Source organism: Entelurus aequoreus, linkage group LG12 (genome assembly GCF_033978785.1).
Source record: "Entelurus aequoreus isolate RoL-2023_Sb linkage group LG12, RoL_Eaeq_v1.1, whole genome shotgun sequence".
Classification (NCBI taxonomy): Eukaryota; Metazoa; Chordata; class Actinopteri; order Syngnathiformes; family Syngnathidae; genus Entelurus; species Entelurus aequoreus.
The window spans coordinates 23,793,542-23,814,864 of NC_084742.1; the positions used below are offsets into that span (position 1 = coordinate 23,793,542).

The window sequence follows — 21,323 nt, forward strand, 5'->3', positions numbered from 1 at the left end:
TAAACAAGTAATCAAAATCATTTTCCGCGTATAAAACACCTAAGTGGGAGTCCTGGCATATGTATCAACCCCAGTATTACGTCATATAAATATGTTGTTCGTAAAATTCAAGTCCCTACCGGAATGGTAATATTTTCCTCACAGTAATCTGAAAAACTTTAAAGAAGCCATACAATTTATCAAATACAGGTTTTGATCTGCTAAATACACAAAACTGACAAGTCAAAATAATGTAACACAAAAGAAAGCGTTTTGTGATTCGGGTCCAGCTTGGCGCAAAAAAACATCACAAATATTTGTTTGTTTACATGCGAACAGAGATGTTCGATGTTCAATCATCTGGCTGGGGCACTCAAGGACATTTACAGAGTTTTCCTGAAGCCATTTCTTTGATATTGATATTTTTGGCTGTGTGCTTCGGATCGTTGTCCTGCTGAAAGATTAATCGTCGCCCAGTCTGAGTTTAAGAGCACTCTGGAATGTCTCTGTACATTGCTGCAATCATCTTTCCCTCTATCATGACTAGTCTCCCAGTTAATGTCACTGAAAACCATCCCCACAGCATGATGCTGCCACCACCATGCTTCACTGTAGGGGTGGTATTGGCCTGGTGATTAGCAGTGCCTGGTTTCCTCCATACATGACACCTGGCAGTCACACCAAAGAGTTAAATCTTTGTTTCATCAGAGCAGATAATTTTTTTTCTCATGGTCTGAGTGTCTTTCAGGTGCATTTTGGCAAACACTTTAATAAGGAATGGCTTTTGTCTGGCCACGATACCACACAGGCCTGATTGGTAAATTGCTGCAGAAAGGGTTGTCCTTCTGGAAGGTTCTCCTCTCTCTGTCCCTCAGGTTCTTGGTTATGTCCCTTATTTGGGGCCTTTTTCCCTGATCGCGCAGTTTAGACAGTTGACAAGCTTTAGTCCTAGTGGTTCCAAACTTCTTCCATTTACAGATGATGGAGGCCAATGTGCTCATTGGGATCTTCAAGGCAGACCTTTTCTGTACCCTTTCCCAGATTTGTGACTCGAGGCACAATCCTGTCTCAGAGGTCGACAGGCAATTCCTTCGACTTCATAGTCGGTTTGTGCTCTGCCATGCACTGTCAAGTGCGGGATCTTTATACATAGACAGGTGTGTGCCTTTCCAAATCATGTCCAATCAACTGAATTTACCACAGATGGACTCCAATTAAGCTGTAGGAACATTTCTAGGAATCAGCCATCGGACCTCGCTGCAGGCCACCTTTGATGGACTCTCGAGTGCTGGCGACAGGGTCTAAGAACTATGTTGTGGAGGTGGGTGGCAAAGCATAGCAGCCATAGACGGGCTTAAGCCTGCCAATGTGGATATTGGGGTGCCAGTGGAGCTGTTCAAACCTCTTCTGTGAACCCACCTTCCAGCCTCAGCCATTGAGAATCACTCAGGGCCTGAGTCAGCACAAAACGCAGCTGTTTCAGCCGCAAGATCCGTCCTCCACGGCAGGGATGGTTAGATGTATAGTTTTCTGTAAATCTTGGTGAATTTGGGGGAGGGGGGCTGTGTAGTGATCACAATAGGTGTATATAGAGAGAGCTATTCACCAGGAGGGGGGTTCCGGGTGAAAAGGGACAAGAAAGTCACTGTCGGGATGTTTTTGTTGTAACTGTTGAAGTGGAAAGTAAAGGATTGATGCACTTTATCTTCCACCCCTGCCTCATCAATTGCACAGCTCCACAAACTGCACTTTTTTTTGGAAGGTTGCCTATTGTTTACAATGCTTCTAAAAGACAAGAACACATTTGTATTTCGTTTTTGCATTCTAATTAGTAATAATCTGCTTGTTCTAGGTGGCTAGCAATGCTGCTAAGAGGAGTAATCCATTCTGCCCAAAAATCTCTTCAAAAATGTATTCAAAAAACGCTAACTTGTATAATAACCAAGCTGTAGCGACCTTATTCATGTAAAAGCAAACACTGAGGAACCATTTTTCCGGTGTAGTAGCACATCGCCTTGCTCTCAAATATAAATATACATATATATATTAGGGGTGTAACGGTACACAAAAATTTCGGTTCGGTACGTACCTCGGTTTAGAGGTCACGGTTCGGTTCATTTTCGGTACAGTAGGAAAACAACAAAATATAAATGTTTTGGTTATTTATTTACCAAATTTGCAAAATCTTCCACCAAAAATATTTTTCTTAGTGGAATATTTGATGTGAAGTTATCGGAACCTTGGATAGGTCAATAATTCATAATAACATTGATTTTGATTCAATATTATATTTTGAGCAAAGACAGTTTGAAAGAAAAGAAAAACAGCTTTGTTTTATTAGTCAACATTGCAACTTTTTCTAAATTACATTTAACCTTCAAGCTTTTTTATTTCACTTTTGTTATGTTTGTTTATTTTAATAGTATTTTTCGAATGTGCCGTGGGCCTTTAAAACATTAGCTGTGGGCCGCAAATGGCCTTCGGGGCACACTTTTGACACCCCTGCTATAGATTATAAAAAATTAAATCTGATAAATTTATGGCTAAAAGCAGAGCCTGGCGCGTTTATCATAACGGTCTCGCTCTCTCTGTCTCTGCACCTCCCTCACGAATGCTGCTGCGCGCACAATTTGTTTTGTTTTTAACCCCTTCTTAACCCTGAATGTACATTGTCAATACACGCAACCATAACTCTAAATGCCGGACATTTGAGGCATTTAAGAAACTCCGCCCGGACAGCCCCGCAAAAGAGGACATGTCCGGTGAAAAGAGGACGTATGGTCAGTCTATCCTAGCCCGGTCGCTGCTAGCATGCTAGCAGTGATTGGTTTGACCGGACATGTCCTCTTTTGCTAGCATGCTAGCGCTAATTTTGAATTTGATCCCTGCAACATGTTTCAAAAAAGCTGGCACAAGTGCCAAAAAAGACTGAGAAAGTTGAGGAATGCTCATCAAACACTTATTTGGAACATCCCACAAGTGAACAGTCTAATTGGGAACAGGTGGGTTTAACAGTTTAAGAACAACATTTCTCAACGAGCTATTGCAAGGAATTTAGGGATTTCTCCATCTACGGTCCGTAATATCATCAAAAGGTTCAGAGAATTAGGGAAAATCACTGCACGTAAGCAACAAAGCCGAAAACCAACACTGAATCCCCGTGACCTTCGATCCCTCAGGTGGTACTGCATCAACAAGCGACACTGTCAGTCGCTACATCTGTAAGCTTTTTACAAAAATCTATTACTCTGCTTGCATGTCAGCAGACTGGGGTAGATCCTGCTGAAATCCTATGTATTGAATGAATAGAGAATCGTTTTGAATCGGGAAAAAAATCGTTTTTGAATTGAGAATCGTGTTGAATTGGAAAAAAAAGAGAATCAATCCACAGCCCTAATAAACAGTATAGTCGCGGGCTGTGTGTTTCCAATCGAGGCCTTCAGTTCAGTAATGTCCTATTTTTGTCCGACTTTCATAAATACCTCCCATAATACCATAATTTTTGTCACCACATGACCACAGATGGAGAAATACTATACAGAAACACACTTGTGAACTACTCTGCATTGAATTTCTTCAACAGTGTACAAAACGGGCTATTTTCAGAAAATTTAAAAATCAACAAGTGCCAATCTTTAATCCTTAGTGCCATGCCATGTTTTGTTTGTTTTGTTATTGTCAGTAGTGTGGTGTGTGTGTATTTTTTAAATCTTTTTTGTACAGCACTTTGTGTTTGCCACTTGCCTGTGTATGAAAAGTGCTCTATGAATAAAGTTTGATTTGATCGTATTTGATAAGTAACTCCTCTGATGAAAAAGTGTAGGCACCCCTGGTGTAACTACACAATTCATTAAATCCAAGTCAGTGAAACATTCTCAAGATGCCACTAAAATCACACTGTCCCTTCAAAAGTTTTCAGAAAACTATGTAAGTTTATTGAATTGTATCGTTGGCCGAATGTTGTAATATGAACTACATATTCTGCATTGAATCATATTGTCAGATTAGAGATCAGATGCACACATCATGCTCGAAGCCACGTGCTTACATTTGAAAGGAATCTCACTGTTTTATCATTATTGTTGTGACACCTGGGTCACATTATAGTTGTCAGGATCCCAAAATGCAGACGGCAGCAGGAGACAGCATGCAGGTAAAAAGGTATTTAATTTTATGAAAAAAAATAAAGACGAGTGCAGCAGAAGGTGCACTGAAGCATAAGGAAAGCAATGCAGTACAAAAACAAATCCAAACAGTCCTAAGTAAACTTAACAAATTACCTACGTAAAGCCTTCAAAGGAAAATAAAACACAAACGCATCAACAAAACACAATATTCCGACAATAACAGAAGCACCAGCTGAATTTAAATAGACTAGATTATAAAGGCAGGTTTGCTGGTAGACAAAGTAAAGGTGCCTCAATACCAACGTAACAGAAAGTGGAACTAGAAAATAAGGGCGCTGGACAGGAACTAAACATAGGAAAACACCAACACAAGTAATAAACCGTCAAGCACGGTGTGACAATTGTAAGACTTCTCATTCTTTTGTTCCACTTCAAAGAAACTTGAAAATATTATTTCTGTCATTGTTCATGGGAGGTCCTGGAAGAACAATAGATGAGGGAATTTCTAAATGGAAATGACTAGAAAGAGAGAACTTAATCCATCAAATCAAAAACATGGCATGCTCACTCAATGGATAGTATTGACCCATGAAAAGACAAGTCGAAAGAAAAGTCAATTAAATTAATGTGATAACTCTTCCCGCGAGCTGACAAATGACAGCCAGAGAAGGAGCGTTGTTGATGGTGTCAGGCATTAGCGAGAGGAACCAGGGCAGAGAGACAACTCGCCCTGGCCAGTCAGGCTCGCTTCCTTTTGTAAAATTGCAGCGTTTGGTTGTGTGAAATGCTGTCATTTACAGTAGAAATTAGATCCAATTTTAGTGTGAATTTAAATTATTTAGATTTTTTTGTGTGCAGCTTTTTTTGTGAATAGAGCTGCAGCTATCGATTGTAATCGAGTAATCTATTTGTTAGTTTGTTCAAATAATCGAGTAATCAGATAAAAAAACCACATTATAGTATAAATGTGTTTAAACATAAATAAACAACAATTTTCCCGCTTCTCGTAACCTTTTCTAACAAATGCACATCATCAACATTAAAATTGCACCTGTAAAATGTGTGCATTAATAAAAATAAAAATACATTTAAAAAAAAACATAGATGAGGGCACTCAAACACCACCGATCTCATGTACGCTTTATTGCAGCACCTGAGCAGAAAATTATGCTCGTGTATGTAAAGTTCCAGTTACACCATATGGTCCAGATTTGATATCTGATATTAGTTACACTCATTAAACGAATAATCGAAGCAACAGAAAATAAATCAAAACTTGTTTTCTAATTTTATTAATCGATTTTATAGATTAATTGTTGCAGCTCTAACTGTGATGCAAACCCATCTTGTCTAAAAGAGAATATAAGCCTTCACCGGAATATTGTGTGCATGTAAATGTGGTCAATGAGATGAGTTACTGTAGCTTCTAACACATTGTGTCAACACCATCATTAATTGTCAAACATGCGCACATGCAATTTATAGTAACCACAAGAGACTTGATATAAATGTAACTTATAGTGCACACCTGTTTCTCACCGCTCGGCCGTCTGTGTGACAGCAGCAGCTCCACGGCGCCCACCACCTCCTTTCTGATGGCGTAGAGCAAGGCATCGCCGGTATGGATGCCATGGTCGAGCAAGAGCTCCATTATCTCCAGGTTTTCGTTCTCGATGGCGATGAGTAGAGCGCTGCGGCCCAGCGGGTCCAGACAGTTGACGTCCATGTTGTAGTAGACCTCCGCCTCACGGAGAGCGTGTTTGACACCTGCATAGTCGCCCTTCTCCACCGCCGTGAGGTAGGCCCGCTCCTCCGCAGACAACTCCACTTCGGCCCGCACGATCTGCAGCGGGATGCGGTCGCGGTATGGCGAGTATGTCGCCTTGGCAGCACAAAAACAGAGTGTCATTATGGATGTAAATCTTACAGCAACTCACAATTCAATTTGAATCCTATTGTTTGGATGACGATTCGAGTCAAAACTAATTTTTTTTTTAATTTATTTTTTTTTCCGATTCAAACCGATTGCGTAATGCAGTCGTCTCCTCCTTGTTTGTTTTTTTTTAGCAAATTCTACAGCATTTCTGGCCTAAATTATGCATTTTCAGGCATTAAAATTGTTAAAAGAACACAAAATATCAATACTGATGTAGTATTGGCCACGAGAGGAGACTAAACCAATCAGAGCGCACTGTTCAGTATTGTGGCCACTGATTGGCTCAGCCTCAGCATTACTATATTGGATTAAAAAAGTGTAAATGCGACTAAAGGGTTTAATTTCATATCTAGAAGGCTCTCATAATGTTGAAACCTGTATTTAGAAAGTAGTAGACAGTTTTTTTATGCACTAGCTGTCAATATCTCTCACATAATCGTCAGTATTACTGTTTTTCTACATTTTCTACTGCCTAGTTTCTTTTGTTATATTCTTATTTTTACTGTTATTTTTATTCTTATTGTTACTTTTTATTTGTATTCTTATTGTTATATTTTCTTTTTTATTTCCATTTATACCTCCATTATTTACTTATTCAAATTATATCTCAATTCTGTACACTGCTGCTGGAATTTTAATTTTCCTGAGGGAACTCTTTTGAAGGAATCAATAAAATACTATCTATCTACCTACCTATCTAATATATTTAATTGACAATCAATGATTCTGACATTGTGGACATGTGTTTATCACGGTCATGTCTAGAACCAATTAACCGTGATAAACGAGGGACAACTGTATATTATTTGGTATATAAATGATAATGAAACCTTTTCAAAACAGGTTACAGGTTACAAAAGCTCCTTCTTAGGATGTGCACAGTGTTTACTCACTGTGCATATTTTTTTTTAAACGGATTCTTCAAAATATTGGATTAATTCAGATTTGCAATGAATAGGAATCGCAATTGGGATGTGAATCGATTTTTTACGGCACCCGTTGTGGTCATGTTCTGTAAGTTCTGTATGTTGGTGTGGACAGCCTCACCTTCTTGTAGTAAAGTTGAGTCATGGGATTCATCTGGACGCTCTGGAAGGGAGACAAGATACTGGATTAGGCAAAGTAGGCCAAAAAATAGCAGAGCTAACTGTAAGTGTCCGATTAGTGACTCCTCACACACAATAAACACCAAGCTTATCCTGCAGCATTAGAGCAGAGGCTATGCGCATAATAACAGTGCCTTGAAGTAAAAAAATGAAAGTAACAGATGTGATATAAGAGTGCAACGGAATATAAAAAAAGAAAATAATGTCCAAAGGATGTTGTGGTGTAAGAGATGGTCAGAATATGATGAAGTGACATAGTGTTTGGGTAGTGAGGGGATGACACATGACAGTAAAACATTGCTTGGAAAAAAGATGGCCATAACTCACTCACTACTCATAACTCTTTCACTAGAGCAGAGGGTGCAGTTATTTTAAACCTTTTCAAACGCATCAAACAGCGAAACATGTAAGTTGATGTAGGACCTGAAGTAAAATATTTTGATAGAATTACTGTATATGGTTTCAATACACAGTGGTGTTAATTTAGTGGATGTTAGCATGTCAATAATTTTGGTTCCTGAGGTGCATTTGTTCCCATCTGCTGGACAGTCACAATATCGACATATATTTATATTTCTTTACACGACTTGTTAATTTTCGCAGAAATTTCCTTGGAATGGCCATCCATAGTCTGGATATTGAGAATGGATTAAGATCTCCACATGCCTTTAGGTCCTGCATCTGAGCGTTTGTCTGTGGCTGAATAATGGGATATGTTTAAATTAATGGGCAGGCCTCTGTGGTGGCAGCGGCGCGGCTGCCGGAATGCAGATTCATGGAAGATCAGCATGCTGCAGGACAATTTATGCTGACGGCTTTACATTGCTCCGCTGAGTGTGGTACAGCAATGCAGATAAACTCTCCGCTCGCCTCCTATCTCACTCTATCCTTCTTTTTTTCACCCCACCCGGGAATGTCAGTCTCATACCGTAAATGTCAGTGTTTCCCCTAACCTTAATTTAAGGATACCTTTCATATAGAATGGGTCTATACTGTACCATGTTCTTTTATAAACCCTTTGGAGTCCGGGGTAGGATTTAGCACTTTTACATAGAGCTATTATTACCTCGGTTTGTTTATGAGTGTGAATGAGTGTAAATGGGGGAGGAAAGTTTTTTGGGTTGGTGCACTAATTGTAAGTGTATCTTGTGTTTTTTATGTTGATTTAATAAAAAATAAAAAATAAAATATATATATATATATATACATATATATATATATATATTTTTTTTTTTCTTGTGCGGCCCGGTACCAATCGATCCACGGACCGGTACCGGGCCGCGGCCCGGTGGTTGGGGACTAAGGCTGAAATGACGCGACAACGTAGTCGACGTCATCGGTTACGTAAATTTTTGTGCGTCGACGCGTCGCATATTTACGTCACACTACCGTCATGGCGGAGCGCAAAGCAGAGCGGTGCGTGCGAGGGGAAAAAAGCACGCTAAAAAGTGGTCAAAAGTGTGGGAGTATTTCAATAAACGGCCTAATGTTGTTGTATGCACACTGTGTCGAGCGGAATTGGCCTATCATAGCAGCACAACGGCTATGAACGAACATTTGAAAAGAAAACAGCCGACAGCGTTCTTGCCATCACCATCAACGAGTCAATCGTTCGCGTGAGTATACGTTGTCATCATTACACAAAAACATGAATGTGTCATTTGTATCTGCATTGTAAATTCATAAACTAAAGCACCGTTTCGCTCTGAGAGGCGCGTTTGGCGTGCCTGTTCAGTGTTTACAAAGACGCGCTCCTCTTTAACGCTAACGTTAATTAGTTGTGCAAATACCTTTTACAACATTAACAGTTACATATACTATGTACAAACAAACCATTAACTTTCACTTTAATCATACTATCATCGGTCTTACCTCTCAGTTCCAGCCACATCGACCCCTTCTGAGCGCTGTCACGCCAAATTTCTTCCCCCCTACAAAAAACTTCTCCCCCCTCCCCCATTTACTTACTGTTATTCATTTCCGCATATGTCCACGAGTCAAATGTGCATTCAGTCAGGAATATCCTCAAGTTAATTTGTCCGATTAATACAGACGTTTTGTTAACGCTATATTATAAAAAAATTTAAAAAAACAATTTACAAACACAAGCTATGGGATGACGTGACCAGAAGTAAATGGGGGGGGGGGGGGGGGGGGGTTGTAGGGGGGAAGAAATTTGGCGTGACAGCGCCTATTTTCAGCTGCTGGGAATATTGTAAAGAAGAAAAGAAGCAGCCTCACCCCAGAGCATGTAGACATGCTAACCTTTCTTCATTACAACTGTTAGTCACTCACTGGAATGAGTAGAATTGGTTATTGTGTACTGTGTTGGACTGGATGTTTATTTTGCACATTTTAAAAACAATACTTAATGTTTACAGTGCTCCAGAATATTTAGATTGGCACTTTTTTGTACTGGATGTTTATCTTTATTTTTGCACATTTTAAAGCAAAATAAGCAATAATTTTACTTTTGTTGAAATGTTTACACTGTTGTTACAGAATATTTCGTTTTGCACTTTTTTGTATTGGATGTTTATCTTTATTTTTGCACATTTTAAAGCAAAATAAGCAATACTTGTACTTTTGAAATGCTTATACTATTGCAGAATATTAAGATTTGCACTGGATGTTTACTTTTATATTTGCACATTAAAAAGCAAATAAGCTACTTTTAATTTTGTTAAATGTTAAAAGTTTTAAATGTTTACATTTTTACAGAATATTTTGTCATGTTGTTGTCAATGTTGACTGAGTGGCCATACTTTTTTTTTTGTAAATAAAAGCCATGCCTTTTGAAAAAACTGGCCTACATTTATTTTTTCATCTTAATTTTAAATAAAAAAATAATCGGTAAAAGGAAAAAAAATCTATAGATTAATCGAAAAAAAAATATCTATAGATTAACTGATTAATCGAAAAAAATAATGTATAGATTAATCGATAGAAAAATAATCGTTAGCTGCAGCCTTATTGGGGACCACTGCTGTAGAACAGGGGTCGCCAAACCATCGATTGCGATCGATGGGACCCTACCGGTCGATCGCAGAAATATTAGAAGAAAAAAAAAAAATTAATATGAATCAGTGACACCCTCACCTGGAGAGTGACCAACAGACCCGCAAACAGACACGTCTTTTAACCCCTGAACACGCCCGCACGTCTCGCCTCTCTCTCTTCAGCCTCTTATTCTGACACCGGAGCCACATACCCCCCAAACGGCCACGCTCTACACCCACTCGTCTCGTAAACACCAATTGCATGACGTGCTTAGAAATCATTAAGCTGCAACGATGCATTAAAGCGGATTATTGCAATGCATCAGACATTTTTTAACATCCAACATCAAACAACTCTTCCATCAACCACGAGTCCATGACCATTAACGCTCGTCTGAGATGGGAAGCCAAATACTAGAGTCCGTGAACATTGCTCCAAAGTACGAATCTTGTGTTGATTTATTGTGAATACAAACCTAAACACTGACATGTGCAAATGCAGTAATATGTGATCAAACAAGGCGGCAGCTAAAGAAGAACTTCCTTGTTTATCCCCCTCTTTATCACTCAGGATAAACCCGCCAGGTGAACAGCTGATTTTACCACTTGTGCCTCGCATCCCATAAGCGATCATATGATGAACGCATACACAGTACATACACAGTACTACTATACTAAGATTATAGTGGCCATAAACAGCTTCTACAACAGGGGTGCCCAAAGTGCGGCACAGGGATCATCTGTGCATGCCAGTGACTCATTTGTCATTGACTCATTTGTACAATGAGAAAAAGCCAAAATGTTGACATGAGCCAATAGTGACAAAAAGCTTTGTCTTAAAATTGTTTTGTACATATATATATTTTTCATGTATATAATTATTTTTCCTAAAAAATATATACACATATATAACATGTATATGTATACAACATTGCCAAGAGAGGCTAAGGGTGTGCTAACAATTACCCAAGGTGTACACCCAGGCTTGTGGATGGAATGAGATACCTTACTTCTCTATTCTAGATCAACATAAAGCAAGGTGCAGCCACCGCCCGTCTGTAGATTAGGCCCATAGGGCCTTATTTACTAAGACCCAAATACCATGCGCTGGACAGCGTATGCAAGAAGAAAAAAAAACAGAGTGTACATTGAGTGGTCGTGTTGCATGAGACCTACTAACACTGCATGTGCAATTGAAAAGTGGTGCAGACCACCTTATTCAAATGAGGATTTTGTGTACATACAAGACTTTTACCATGGAGACACTAATTTTCTGCACATTCATGTTATCATACCTGTGTGCGATGTGTTGAACCAGCGGCACACACCTGCAATCGGTTTATGTATCGTAATCTAGACAACAAAAACACATGCAAACTGACCCTTAATTCTTTGCACAAGGCTGTGAATCGCATCACCAAGGCATTTGTGCATCTGAAATGACTCAATAATGCAAGAAAATACACATTGAAATATTTATTTTCAGTAGGACATATAGTACCGGTAATATATTTCCTAAATTAAAAAAATTAACACCATTAAAAAAAAAAAAAGGTCAGCAGACACTAAAACGCTTCAATTGAATTCATCTTAATCAGCCCCTTAAGTCATTCAGCAGCACTAAAATTACAAAAGGAAATTACTGAATAGACGATGTCTAATATTTTTGTTGACACACCCTCGTAGGAAGGAGGGTTCTTCGTCCATCGGCTGTCTGTGAAATGCAAGCACTGATCCTGCAGCCGTGTAAGGAACTGCCAGTTTGCACGTCCTTCTGACACATACTAAATAAAACGCAAAATGGTGATACGTGTTGATAAATCACATAAAATAATTATTTTTGCATTTTCTCCTCCCACTATTGTGGGCGTTTAACGAAGACAGAGACGCAAAATGGATTGCACGCCTTATTCTGCTCACTTAAAAGATGTAATCCACTTTGCACACGTTTAGTAGCTCAGCTTTGCGTGTGGTATCAAGTTTGCACATGTTTTAGTACATGCAAACCTTTCGTAAATCAGGCCCATTGTGTATTAGTACATACCAATGAGCAAGCTACAAATGTAATCACACAATGCCAAAATAATGGTTAAGATTATTAACCATACCTCTGGTTTTGCACCACTTTACACCTATCGTGCTGCACTGGCATTTTCAGAGCGCTAAACAAACTGGATTGCCTTCAATTCTGTATCTTTATTTTCAGTATAGGACAGCATGTAATTTTTGGCTCTTTGTGGTGGAGTTAACACATTTTTCAGTTGCTCGCTGTGTTGCATCATGTCTTTGTTTTGACTTTGTAAATTATTTTGAAGTCTTTCTCATGCTTTCTAATAAGAATATTTGTGAAATATAACTGTGGAGGAGCGATTACAATACAGTCATCTGCGCTGTATGAGTGTGCATGGTTATTCCGTCATCAGCCAATGATTGTGGTTCATCCATCCATCCATTTTCTACCGCTTGTCCCTTTTGGGGGGTGCTGGAGCCTATCTCAGCTGCATTCGGGCGGAAGGCGGGGTACACCCTGGACAAGTCGCCACCTCATCGCAGGGCCAACACAGATAGACAGACATAATCAATGTAATGTAATTTTGTTGTACTTTTTAAGTACAATGATGAATTTCCATCCATAATAGAATAAAGTAACGTTAAGATTAAGTTGTTACCAATGTCTGAGACATTTGAGTGACACCTAATGTCTGCTTTAATTTGGTTTATTTTAAGGCTGTCAGTGTTAACGCTTTAACGCAGAACATTATTGCTTTAAATCATGTATAAACGCAGATGAATCGCGTAATCTATTTTGACACATCCTCCTTTACCTTAACCACAGGTGGTTACCAGAAAGGGGGAGCTGGCTGGTATATGGTCAGTGATCAAATTAACGCTTACTTAATTGCAAAGATGAGTGAGGAGACTGACTGGTGTGCTTATGAAATTTATTTCAAAATACATCCTGAGGGTACTGTACATAAAACTGCTAGCAAGCTTTCAACAAATAAATGATGTGCATTATTGCACCAAGCGTCTTTTCGTGTCGTTCTCGCCATTTCCGGGTCCTAAATGGTTGTCAAAGTGTACCAACTTGTGGGAGTACGTCCTCAGCCATCTACTTTCAAGGTAAGAAGTATGATTTATTCTCTACAATAAACTTCCAGGGAGTAATGAAGTGAGGAGCACCTCGCCAGTCGATCATATCACACAAACGTGTTATCACAGCGCCTCTATAAATAGTTTGTCTGCGTTAGTGCTGATAATAACTATCACAAATACTTGGTTAATATTCAAGTGACAAAATATAAATGGAGTATTGTTCCCGCTTTTTGAATGGTTATTTATTGGAATTTATGGGCGGAATAGAGGACCTCCCATTGGCTCTGTTGTAAGCGGACTTTTGTTTACGTTTATTTAATTTTAGAATGCATTAAAAAAAAATCCATAATGATTGTGAACAATAGGAAAAAATCCCAAACAAGTGCAGTTCCCCTTTTTAAGTGCGTGTAAAAAAAATCCAAATTTTTTTCTGTAATTACATCACAAATCATTAGGTTATTTTGTTTTTCGGCTCACAGAACTCGTCTCTCCTCACCATTTTCTTTTTGCTCTCCCTTCATTCACATCCACAATCTTACTGCACTGCTTGGGCCAATTATATACTTCGCTCCATCACCCGCTACCCTCTTCCCATCTTTGTTGCACTTTATCAAACTTTCTCTCCGTCGCTCACTCCTTCGAGCTGTCAGACTGCAAAAAAGGTTTGTTTCCGTGCAGCTCCTCCATCGGTATCTCCATGTTTGTCTCCATCTTCTAAAATTACCCCCCAAGGGCCTCCCTACATTTCCACTGGAATACATGCCTTCCCTGCCCTTTCCCTTCTCGTACTAATACCTTCAATGGTTTTTAAATATAAACCATTTTCATTTTATACATTTGGGTTGTTTTTCCGAATAAAAGTCCACATTTTTTATTTCAGCAGTACTAAACTTGGTCATCATTTTGTTTGATTAGATTTCTTGTACTATCTAGATTGTCATGTCATTGTCAACTTTATTTTTGTAAAATGAGTTTTTCTTGTGAAATTGTGACTTTTTTCTTGTAAATATAAATTTAAAAGAAACTTACATATTTCTGCATATTGCAGTATTTTCTTTCAAGATTTTTTTCCAAATCTTTTTTCATAAAATTATTTTCTGTCGCACAAATTCAACTTTTTTTGATATAAAATTGTTGAGTATCTGTAAATTTACAACTTTTCCACTCATATTTCCATTGACATTAACTTGCGTATTGCAGTCATTTCTTGTGAGATTTTTTTCCAAATATATTTTTGTGAATTTATTATATATATAAACTGATGCAAGTTAAATGAGTGAATTTTGTAACAAATTCTAACAATTTGTGTTTTATCTTTAACAATGTGTGTTTTCCTGCTACAAGTCTAATTCTTTGTAGTTTTAGCCATCGTGCAGTTTTTAGGATTTATTAATTATTATATTTGTCTAAAAGGGGTAATATTATGATTTTTGTTCTATATTTAAAAGACTACATAACATAACATAACATGTAATGGTGGTTCTTTAGTCATAATTTTACATAGATTATGTTTTACAGACCGTTTTCAAGCTGTTTTCTGATCGTCTATCCAGGACGCAACGTTTTGTGGGCAGTCTTATTTACGTGGCTCCACTTCCACTGCATCTTCTCCCCATCATCCATGTTGTAGTTTTTAGCAATTCCATTGCGAGTCCACTGACAGACATATGTCTGAATATGATAGAGAAAACTGATTTATTCCGCTTGTACTCGTGATCTTATCCTTTTGGTCATAGCCAAAAGCTTACGACCATAGGAGAGGATAGGAACATAGATCGATCGGTAAATTGAGAGCTTTGCCTTCCGGCTCAGCTCCTTCTTCACCACGACGGATCGATACAAGGGCCGCATCACTGCAGATGCTGCACCAATCCAGCCGCCTGTCGATCTCACAATCCAAATTTCCCTCACTTGTGAACAAGACTCTGAGGTACTTGAACTCTTCCACTTGGGGCAAGATCTCCTCACAAACTCGGAGATGGCATTCCACCCTTTTCCGGGCGAGAACCATGGACTTGGACTTGGAGGTGCTGATTCTTATCCCAGTTGTCTTGCACTTGGCTGCGAACTGATCCAGTGAGACCTGAGGATTTTGGTCAGATGAAGCCAGCAGGACCACAACATCTGCAAAATGCAGAAACCTAATCCCGCAGCCACCAAGCCGGATCCCCTCAACGCCCTGACTGTGCCTATAAATTCTGTCCAGAAAATGTATAAACAGAATCGGTGACAAAGGGCAGCTCTTGCGGAGTCCAACGCTCACTGGAAACAGGTCCAACTTATTGCCGGCAATGCGGACCAGGCTCTGACACTGATAATACAGGGAACGGACCACCACAATCAGACGGTCCGATAGCCCATACTCTCTGAGCACTCCCCACAGGACCTCCCGAGGGACACGATCGAATGCCTTCTCCAAGTCCACAAAGCACATGTAGACTGGTTGAGCAAACTCCCATGCACCCTTAAGGTTCTGCCAAGATTATAGAGGAGTTCCATGGTCAGGACAAAAATCATACTGCTCTTCCTTAACCTTAGGTTCAACTATCCGGCGTAGCCTCCTCTCCAGTACTGAATAGACCTTACCGCGAAGGCTGAAGAGTGTGAACCCCGATATTTGGAAATGAAAGAGATAATTCAAAAACATTTGCTTGTGTGTGTAACGCTCGACAGTTAGCTAATATCTAAATGTTCTCAAATAAGCTCACAAGGTTGGTCTTTTATTGTCATTTACAAAATGTAAACAAGGTAGGCTATAGGCTACTAGGAGCTAGCAGCTACTAGGGATGTAACGATTAACCGGTTTTAGTATTACCTGCAATTAAAAAAAACCTCACGGTTATTTCATCGAAAAGGCTCCACAACACCATGTGTTTCAGTCTTCCTCACTCGCTACAAACAGATATTATGCTGATATGTTATTTTCGTCAGGGAACAAAAACAAAAAGCGCTTATACTGTACGCAATCACAGTATCCAGAGACACGCTAGTATGTTACTAGCTACTCTTATGCTCTTAGCTTAAAAATGGCAGCAGAATCAGGCAGCAAAATATTCCCACCCAAAAAAAGCTGATGTTGGCAGTGTGACAACATTTCAGCTACTTGATAAATGATCAGGGAGTAATTGAAGAAGATGCCTCACTAATTTGTAAAACTTGCCAAAAAAAAATTGGGCCAACGGGTCTCGCACGCCATGGGAGAAGCCTTTTATACCACCACCACAAGCAAAACAAAAGAAGAGCTTGTCTGGGTGGTTACAGAAAATCACTCCCACAAGGAAGAATAGCAGCATGGTCATCTGGAAGTGCAATGCCATCAACCCAAGAAAAACTTGATTCTGAGGTGAACATGTTCGTGTCCCTGCAATCAGTGCAGATGCGGACCCACTGCCTTGGTGGAAGGCACATTTGGAAGAAATGCCAAGGCTTTCGAATGGGGCCAAAAAGTATATGTGCATCCCTGCAACAAGAGTGCCTTCAGAAAGGGTGTTCAGAAAAGGTCGCCATATCCTTTCTCCTTAACAGTCACCGTGCTCACATTTCTGCACTATAATATGGACTTAAATTACTTGAAATGTGTTTGCAGTTTGTTAAAGATATACCCTGGTGTAAATGGGTCCTGCAGCTTTTAACTCCTTGTTTTGTTGAAAAAGGGAACCCTGTTTATTTTTGTTTCACGATTAGAGTGTATACAGTATGTTTAAAAAGCAGCTTTAAAAGGGGGGAAACAAAGGTTGAATGGATGGTCACAAAACAATGTTTACAGAGAATATGCAAATTTTATTTAATTGCAACTTGGTTTATATTTATTATTTTGTACAGGTATTATAATCTTATTTGATGACTGCTATTTCCGACAGTAATCAATAACACATCAAAATCTGAAATAACTATGATTTTATAAATGTTTTGTTTAATCAATGCATGATACCGGTAATAGTGATAATCATGAAACTATGATTATTATTCAGACAATAATCATACAGTCAAATATCTTTGCATTCCTAGCAGCTGTACAACAGCTAAGCACACAATAGAACAAAAGCTAGACATACGTAATAAGGGTACTTAATTGAACAATACTGCAGTCTAAAACAATTCAATATAAACAAGTTGCATATTATTAAGTTGCACAAAGTCTTTAAGGCAGATGCGTATTATAAAATATTATCAAACGTGTCTGCATCATTCAACTTACTCTGTAATGACCTTAACTTAATGGATTATTGTGACCACTAGGTGTCGCCAAAACAAACTATCACTCCACTTCAAAAAGCATAAATCTGTCATAAGGTTAATGTTTTTCATACATACTATTGTTCTCGGATTAATTTCACTCGATCAAGCCTTTACTAACATCCCACACTATCCATCCATCCATTTTCTACCGCTTGTGCCTTTTCAGGGTCGCGGGGGGTCGCTGGAGCCTATCTCAGCTGCATTCGGGCATTCCACACTAGAAAATATTAAAAGTGTTTACTATGATTCATGGTGATATTGTATCGTGATATTATCAGTATCGCCCAATACTCATGGCTTCAATATCGGTATCGTATCGGAAGCGAAAAAATTGTATCGGGTCAGCCCCGAACTGTGTATCACTACAACCAAAGGCTGCACTTCACTGTATTTGTTTACTGACACTTCCTGTCCATCACAATGTGTACCATGTGGGAATGTTCCGTACCAAAAACTCAGATAAAAAATCAATTTACTGATACACCCATAGTTGTCTAAAATATAAAGAATAGAGGAAAGTATGGAGGAGAATATTTAGTCAAAAACAAAGAACGTAAAGAATGTTGGACAGGTGAATGTTGACAAAACCTTTAATAACAAACCACTTCCACTGACTCAACTATTGACGAGAGTTGTCATCCATTCTGCCTCGCAATCCCACTTATCAGCTCCAGAGGTGAATTTCAGTCCCCACAGCGTCACGTCTGTCCTCTGTCACACTCGCAGTCCACCCAAACAAGGGAATAAATAAAAATGACATTGACACGACTGAATGGAGAATTGTTTGCTCTCCCTGTGACCTTTATTTGGCCGAGAGAAGAAATTACAAAACAAACATATTTACGAGCCCGGCTCGCTGCTACGAGTCCAGGGAGCAGAGACAGGAGAACGAAACGAGACAAGAGAAAAATCAGGCGAATAGAAAGTATGCTGGCAGATGATGCAACCTTTTGTTGTGTAACACTCTAAATTTAGAACCAAAAGGCATTCAGCATTTGGGGAGACGAGGCCTCAAGCAGAACTGAAGCTATTGCAACCCTGCCGCTGCCGACACTCCTGGGGGAGCGAGCCTTCTTCTCACTCCCGCTCTAATCCCCCCACTCTACGTCTGCTACCTTTTGTCTCATTTCTGTTTAATTCTGCCCTTCAATTGTCCTTTATCACACTTGAAGATGGTCTCCACTTATTCAGTGCCTTCCATTCTGTACCCTCACAACTCAGTTCCTCGTTCTTATCCACCTTCATTTGCCCATCCTCACCATCTGCTCGACGTCTCATTCGTCCCCTCTGCATCACTCATCATCTACCTTCCTCAACTCTACCGGTCTTTTTATCTTTTCATGCATCTCCCCCTGTGCATACTCGGCTGCCTCTTGCCTCCTTCATGAATCTGTCGTTCCTGTGTTTGATTTACTCTTTGCGCTTCTTCTACTCTGCTGCAGTTCTCCGAGCGTTTTTACTCTGAGAGGCTAAACAACAAACCAAATTATTGATCCACCCTTGAATATGTTGATTTGGGATGTGTCTAAACTTGCACACTTCTCTATTTGCACTTCCAAGTGTATTTGCACTGAGAAGTACAGCAAAATGTACTGTCAGTACCCAAATTTCCTCTGACAATGGCCAACATGGTGAGTGTGCAGTACTGGACCCTTACCACCGTCAATAGTTGCCTTGATGGCTACTTGGTGGAACGGGAGGGGCTACAGTAACTGGAGTTGTTGCAATTCATCATTAAAAAGGAAAGAAAATTGTGTTTGTGTAACTGCAAATTAGTGTTGTCCCGATACCAATATTTTGGTATCGGTACCAAAATTATTTCGATACTTTTCGGTTCTTTTCTAAATAAAGGGGACCACAAAAAATGGTATTATTGGCTTTATTTTAACAAAAAAATCTTACGGTACATTAAATATATGTTTCTTATTGCAAGTTTGTCCTTAAATAAAATAGTGAACATACAAGACAACTTGTCTATTATTAGTAAGTAAGCAAACAAAGGCCCCTAATTTAGCTGCTGACGTATGCAGTAACATATTGTAATTTTCCAATTATTAAGGACAAGTGGTAGAAAATTAATTATTAATCTCATTCATTTAATGTTAATATCTGCTTACTTTCTCTTTTAACATGTTCTATCTACACTTCTGTTAAAATGTAATAATCGCTTATTCTTCTGTTGTTTAGATACTTTACATTAGTTTTGGATCATACCACAAATTTGGGTATCAATCCGATACCAAGTCTTTACAGGATCATACATTGGTCATATTCAAAGTCCACATGTGTCCAGGGACATATTTCCTGAGTTTATAAACATAATATACATTTTTTTTGAAAAAGAACGAAGATTTTGTGATGCTTTTCAGAGGCGGTATAGTACCGAATATGATTTATTTGTATCGCGGTACTATACTAATACCGGTATACCGTACAACCCTACTGCAAATTGTGCAACCACATACAAATTAAACAGTCCAGTTGCGATCGATTGAATGCACTGAGAATACAAGACCTGGATAAATGAGAACATTCATAGACGTGTAACCACATTGTTTACTGTACAAGTGTAATTGTTTCAAAATTAATAACATGGAATTTAGAATATGTTTACTTTAAACTGTGACAGGAATTGGTTTATAGAACAAATACAAATGCCAGCTGTCCACCACTTGCAGCTGTGAGGCAGCATTAGCAGACGATGCAGTCGAGTTCTCTCCCTCCCTCCTAACTTTCATCCTTCCTTCATTCATTATCCCTCCGTCACTTTTCCGACCGGTATAGAATAATGCAGAAGGCTATAATTGAATTTGCTGCGCTACATCAGTCTTCTTAATTGGCCTCATTCCCATGTTTTACAGTCAATCTTCATGTGGCTTTGCATGCATCATGTTTGAGCGTGTTTAAATTCTGCATCACTGGGTCTACGTGAGATAAACACGCACTTGCAAGGTGGGAATGTGCCTTAACGTGGATAAATGGAACTATTATCACATCGAAGTGTGTGTTGGAGCGTAAAAGTGGAATTGCAGTTGCACCGTTACATTATTGACACACTGGTGTGTGAACACAAGCCCGTGTGTACACCTCTGTATTTTGGGGTGCTTAGTGATAGCAGAAGGTAACCATGGTAACAGGAGCCGAGCATTACGGTGAGCGCTTGCAGGAGCAGGTTAAAGGTTAACGCGCCGGGTCTCTGACCATGAGTGCATGTGTTCGATCCCTCATCACCGAAGGAAGTGAGCCTCATTTTAGCCCTGTACTGAACTTCTTTGTGACATGATGCAGGATGGGTAGTGTGAAAGCTAAATGGATGATCATGCAACTCTCAGGACCCATGTGACAGCAGGTTGATTGCTTGTGTCTACAGATACTGCCCCCTGCTGTTGTTGACCCCATTATAAGCAGGTGGTGAACATAATGCAGTATTGTTAGTGCACATGAAAGTTTAAATCAAATCAAATCAATTTGTTTACAAAATCAAACGCACACTAACAGCTAATTGGTCTCCCCCGGTACTCTGAGTGTGTGTGTGTGTGTGTGTGTGTGTGTGTGTGTGTGTGTGTGTGTGTGTGTGTGTGTGCTTAATTAGCCAGGAAGGCTGCAAGCAGATGTTGGATGGCTTCGTTTGATCCGACACCACTAAGTACTTCCTAGGTACTCGCACACACGCTGTCTAAAGTGGACGCTTGTGTGTGCCAGTGAAACTCGCAAGATGATGAGAAAAGTTGTAAAAAATGGCGTCAAACATTTTACCAGAATAATAATCGTCAAGATGATTGTGCTTTTGTTCACCTCTTGCTCTCGCTCTTTCTTTCTCTCGCTGACGCTCAGGCAACGA

General features: G+C 39.3%; 1 protein-coding gene across 3 annotated transcripts in view; it reads right to left on the minus strand.

Annotated features, from left to right (window-relative positions):
- The window catches only part of trpc5a (transient receptor potential cation channel, subfamily C, member 5a), a 131,665-nt gene that overhangs the window by 61,451 nt on the left and 48,891 nt on the right, over positions 1-21,323 (minus strand). For 2 of the 3 annotated variants that reach the window (XM_062065268.1, XM_062065267.1), the window contains exons 2-3: positions 7,090-7,131; positions 5,635-5,988 (exon numbers count right to left, since the gene is read on the minus strand). In XM_062065268.1, coding sequence (XP_061921252.1) covers positions 5,635-5,988; positions 7,090-7,122 — 387 coding nt within the window. In that variant the 5' untranslated portion in view covers positions 7,123-7,131. Of the gene's footprint in view, positions 1-5,634; positions 5,989-7,089; positions 7,132-21,323 lie in introns of those variants that run through there. The other variant, XM_062065269.1, reaches the window with a different exon arrangement.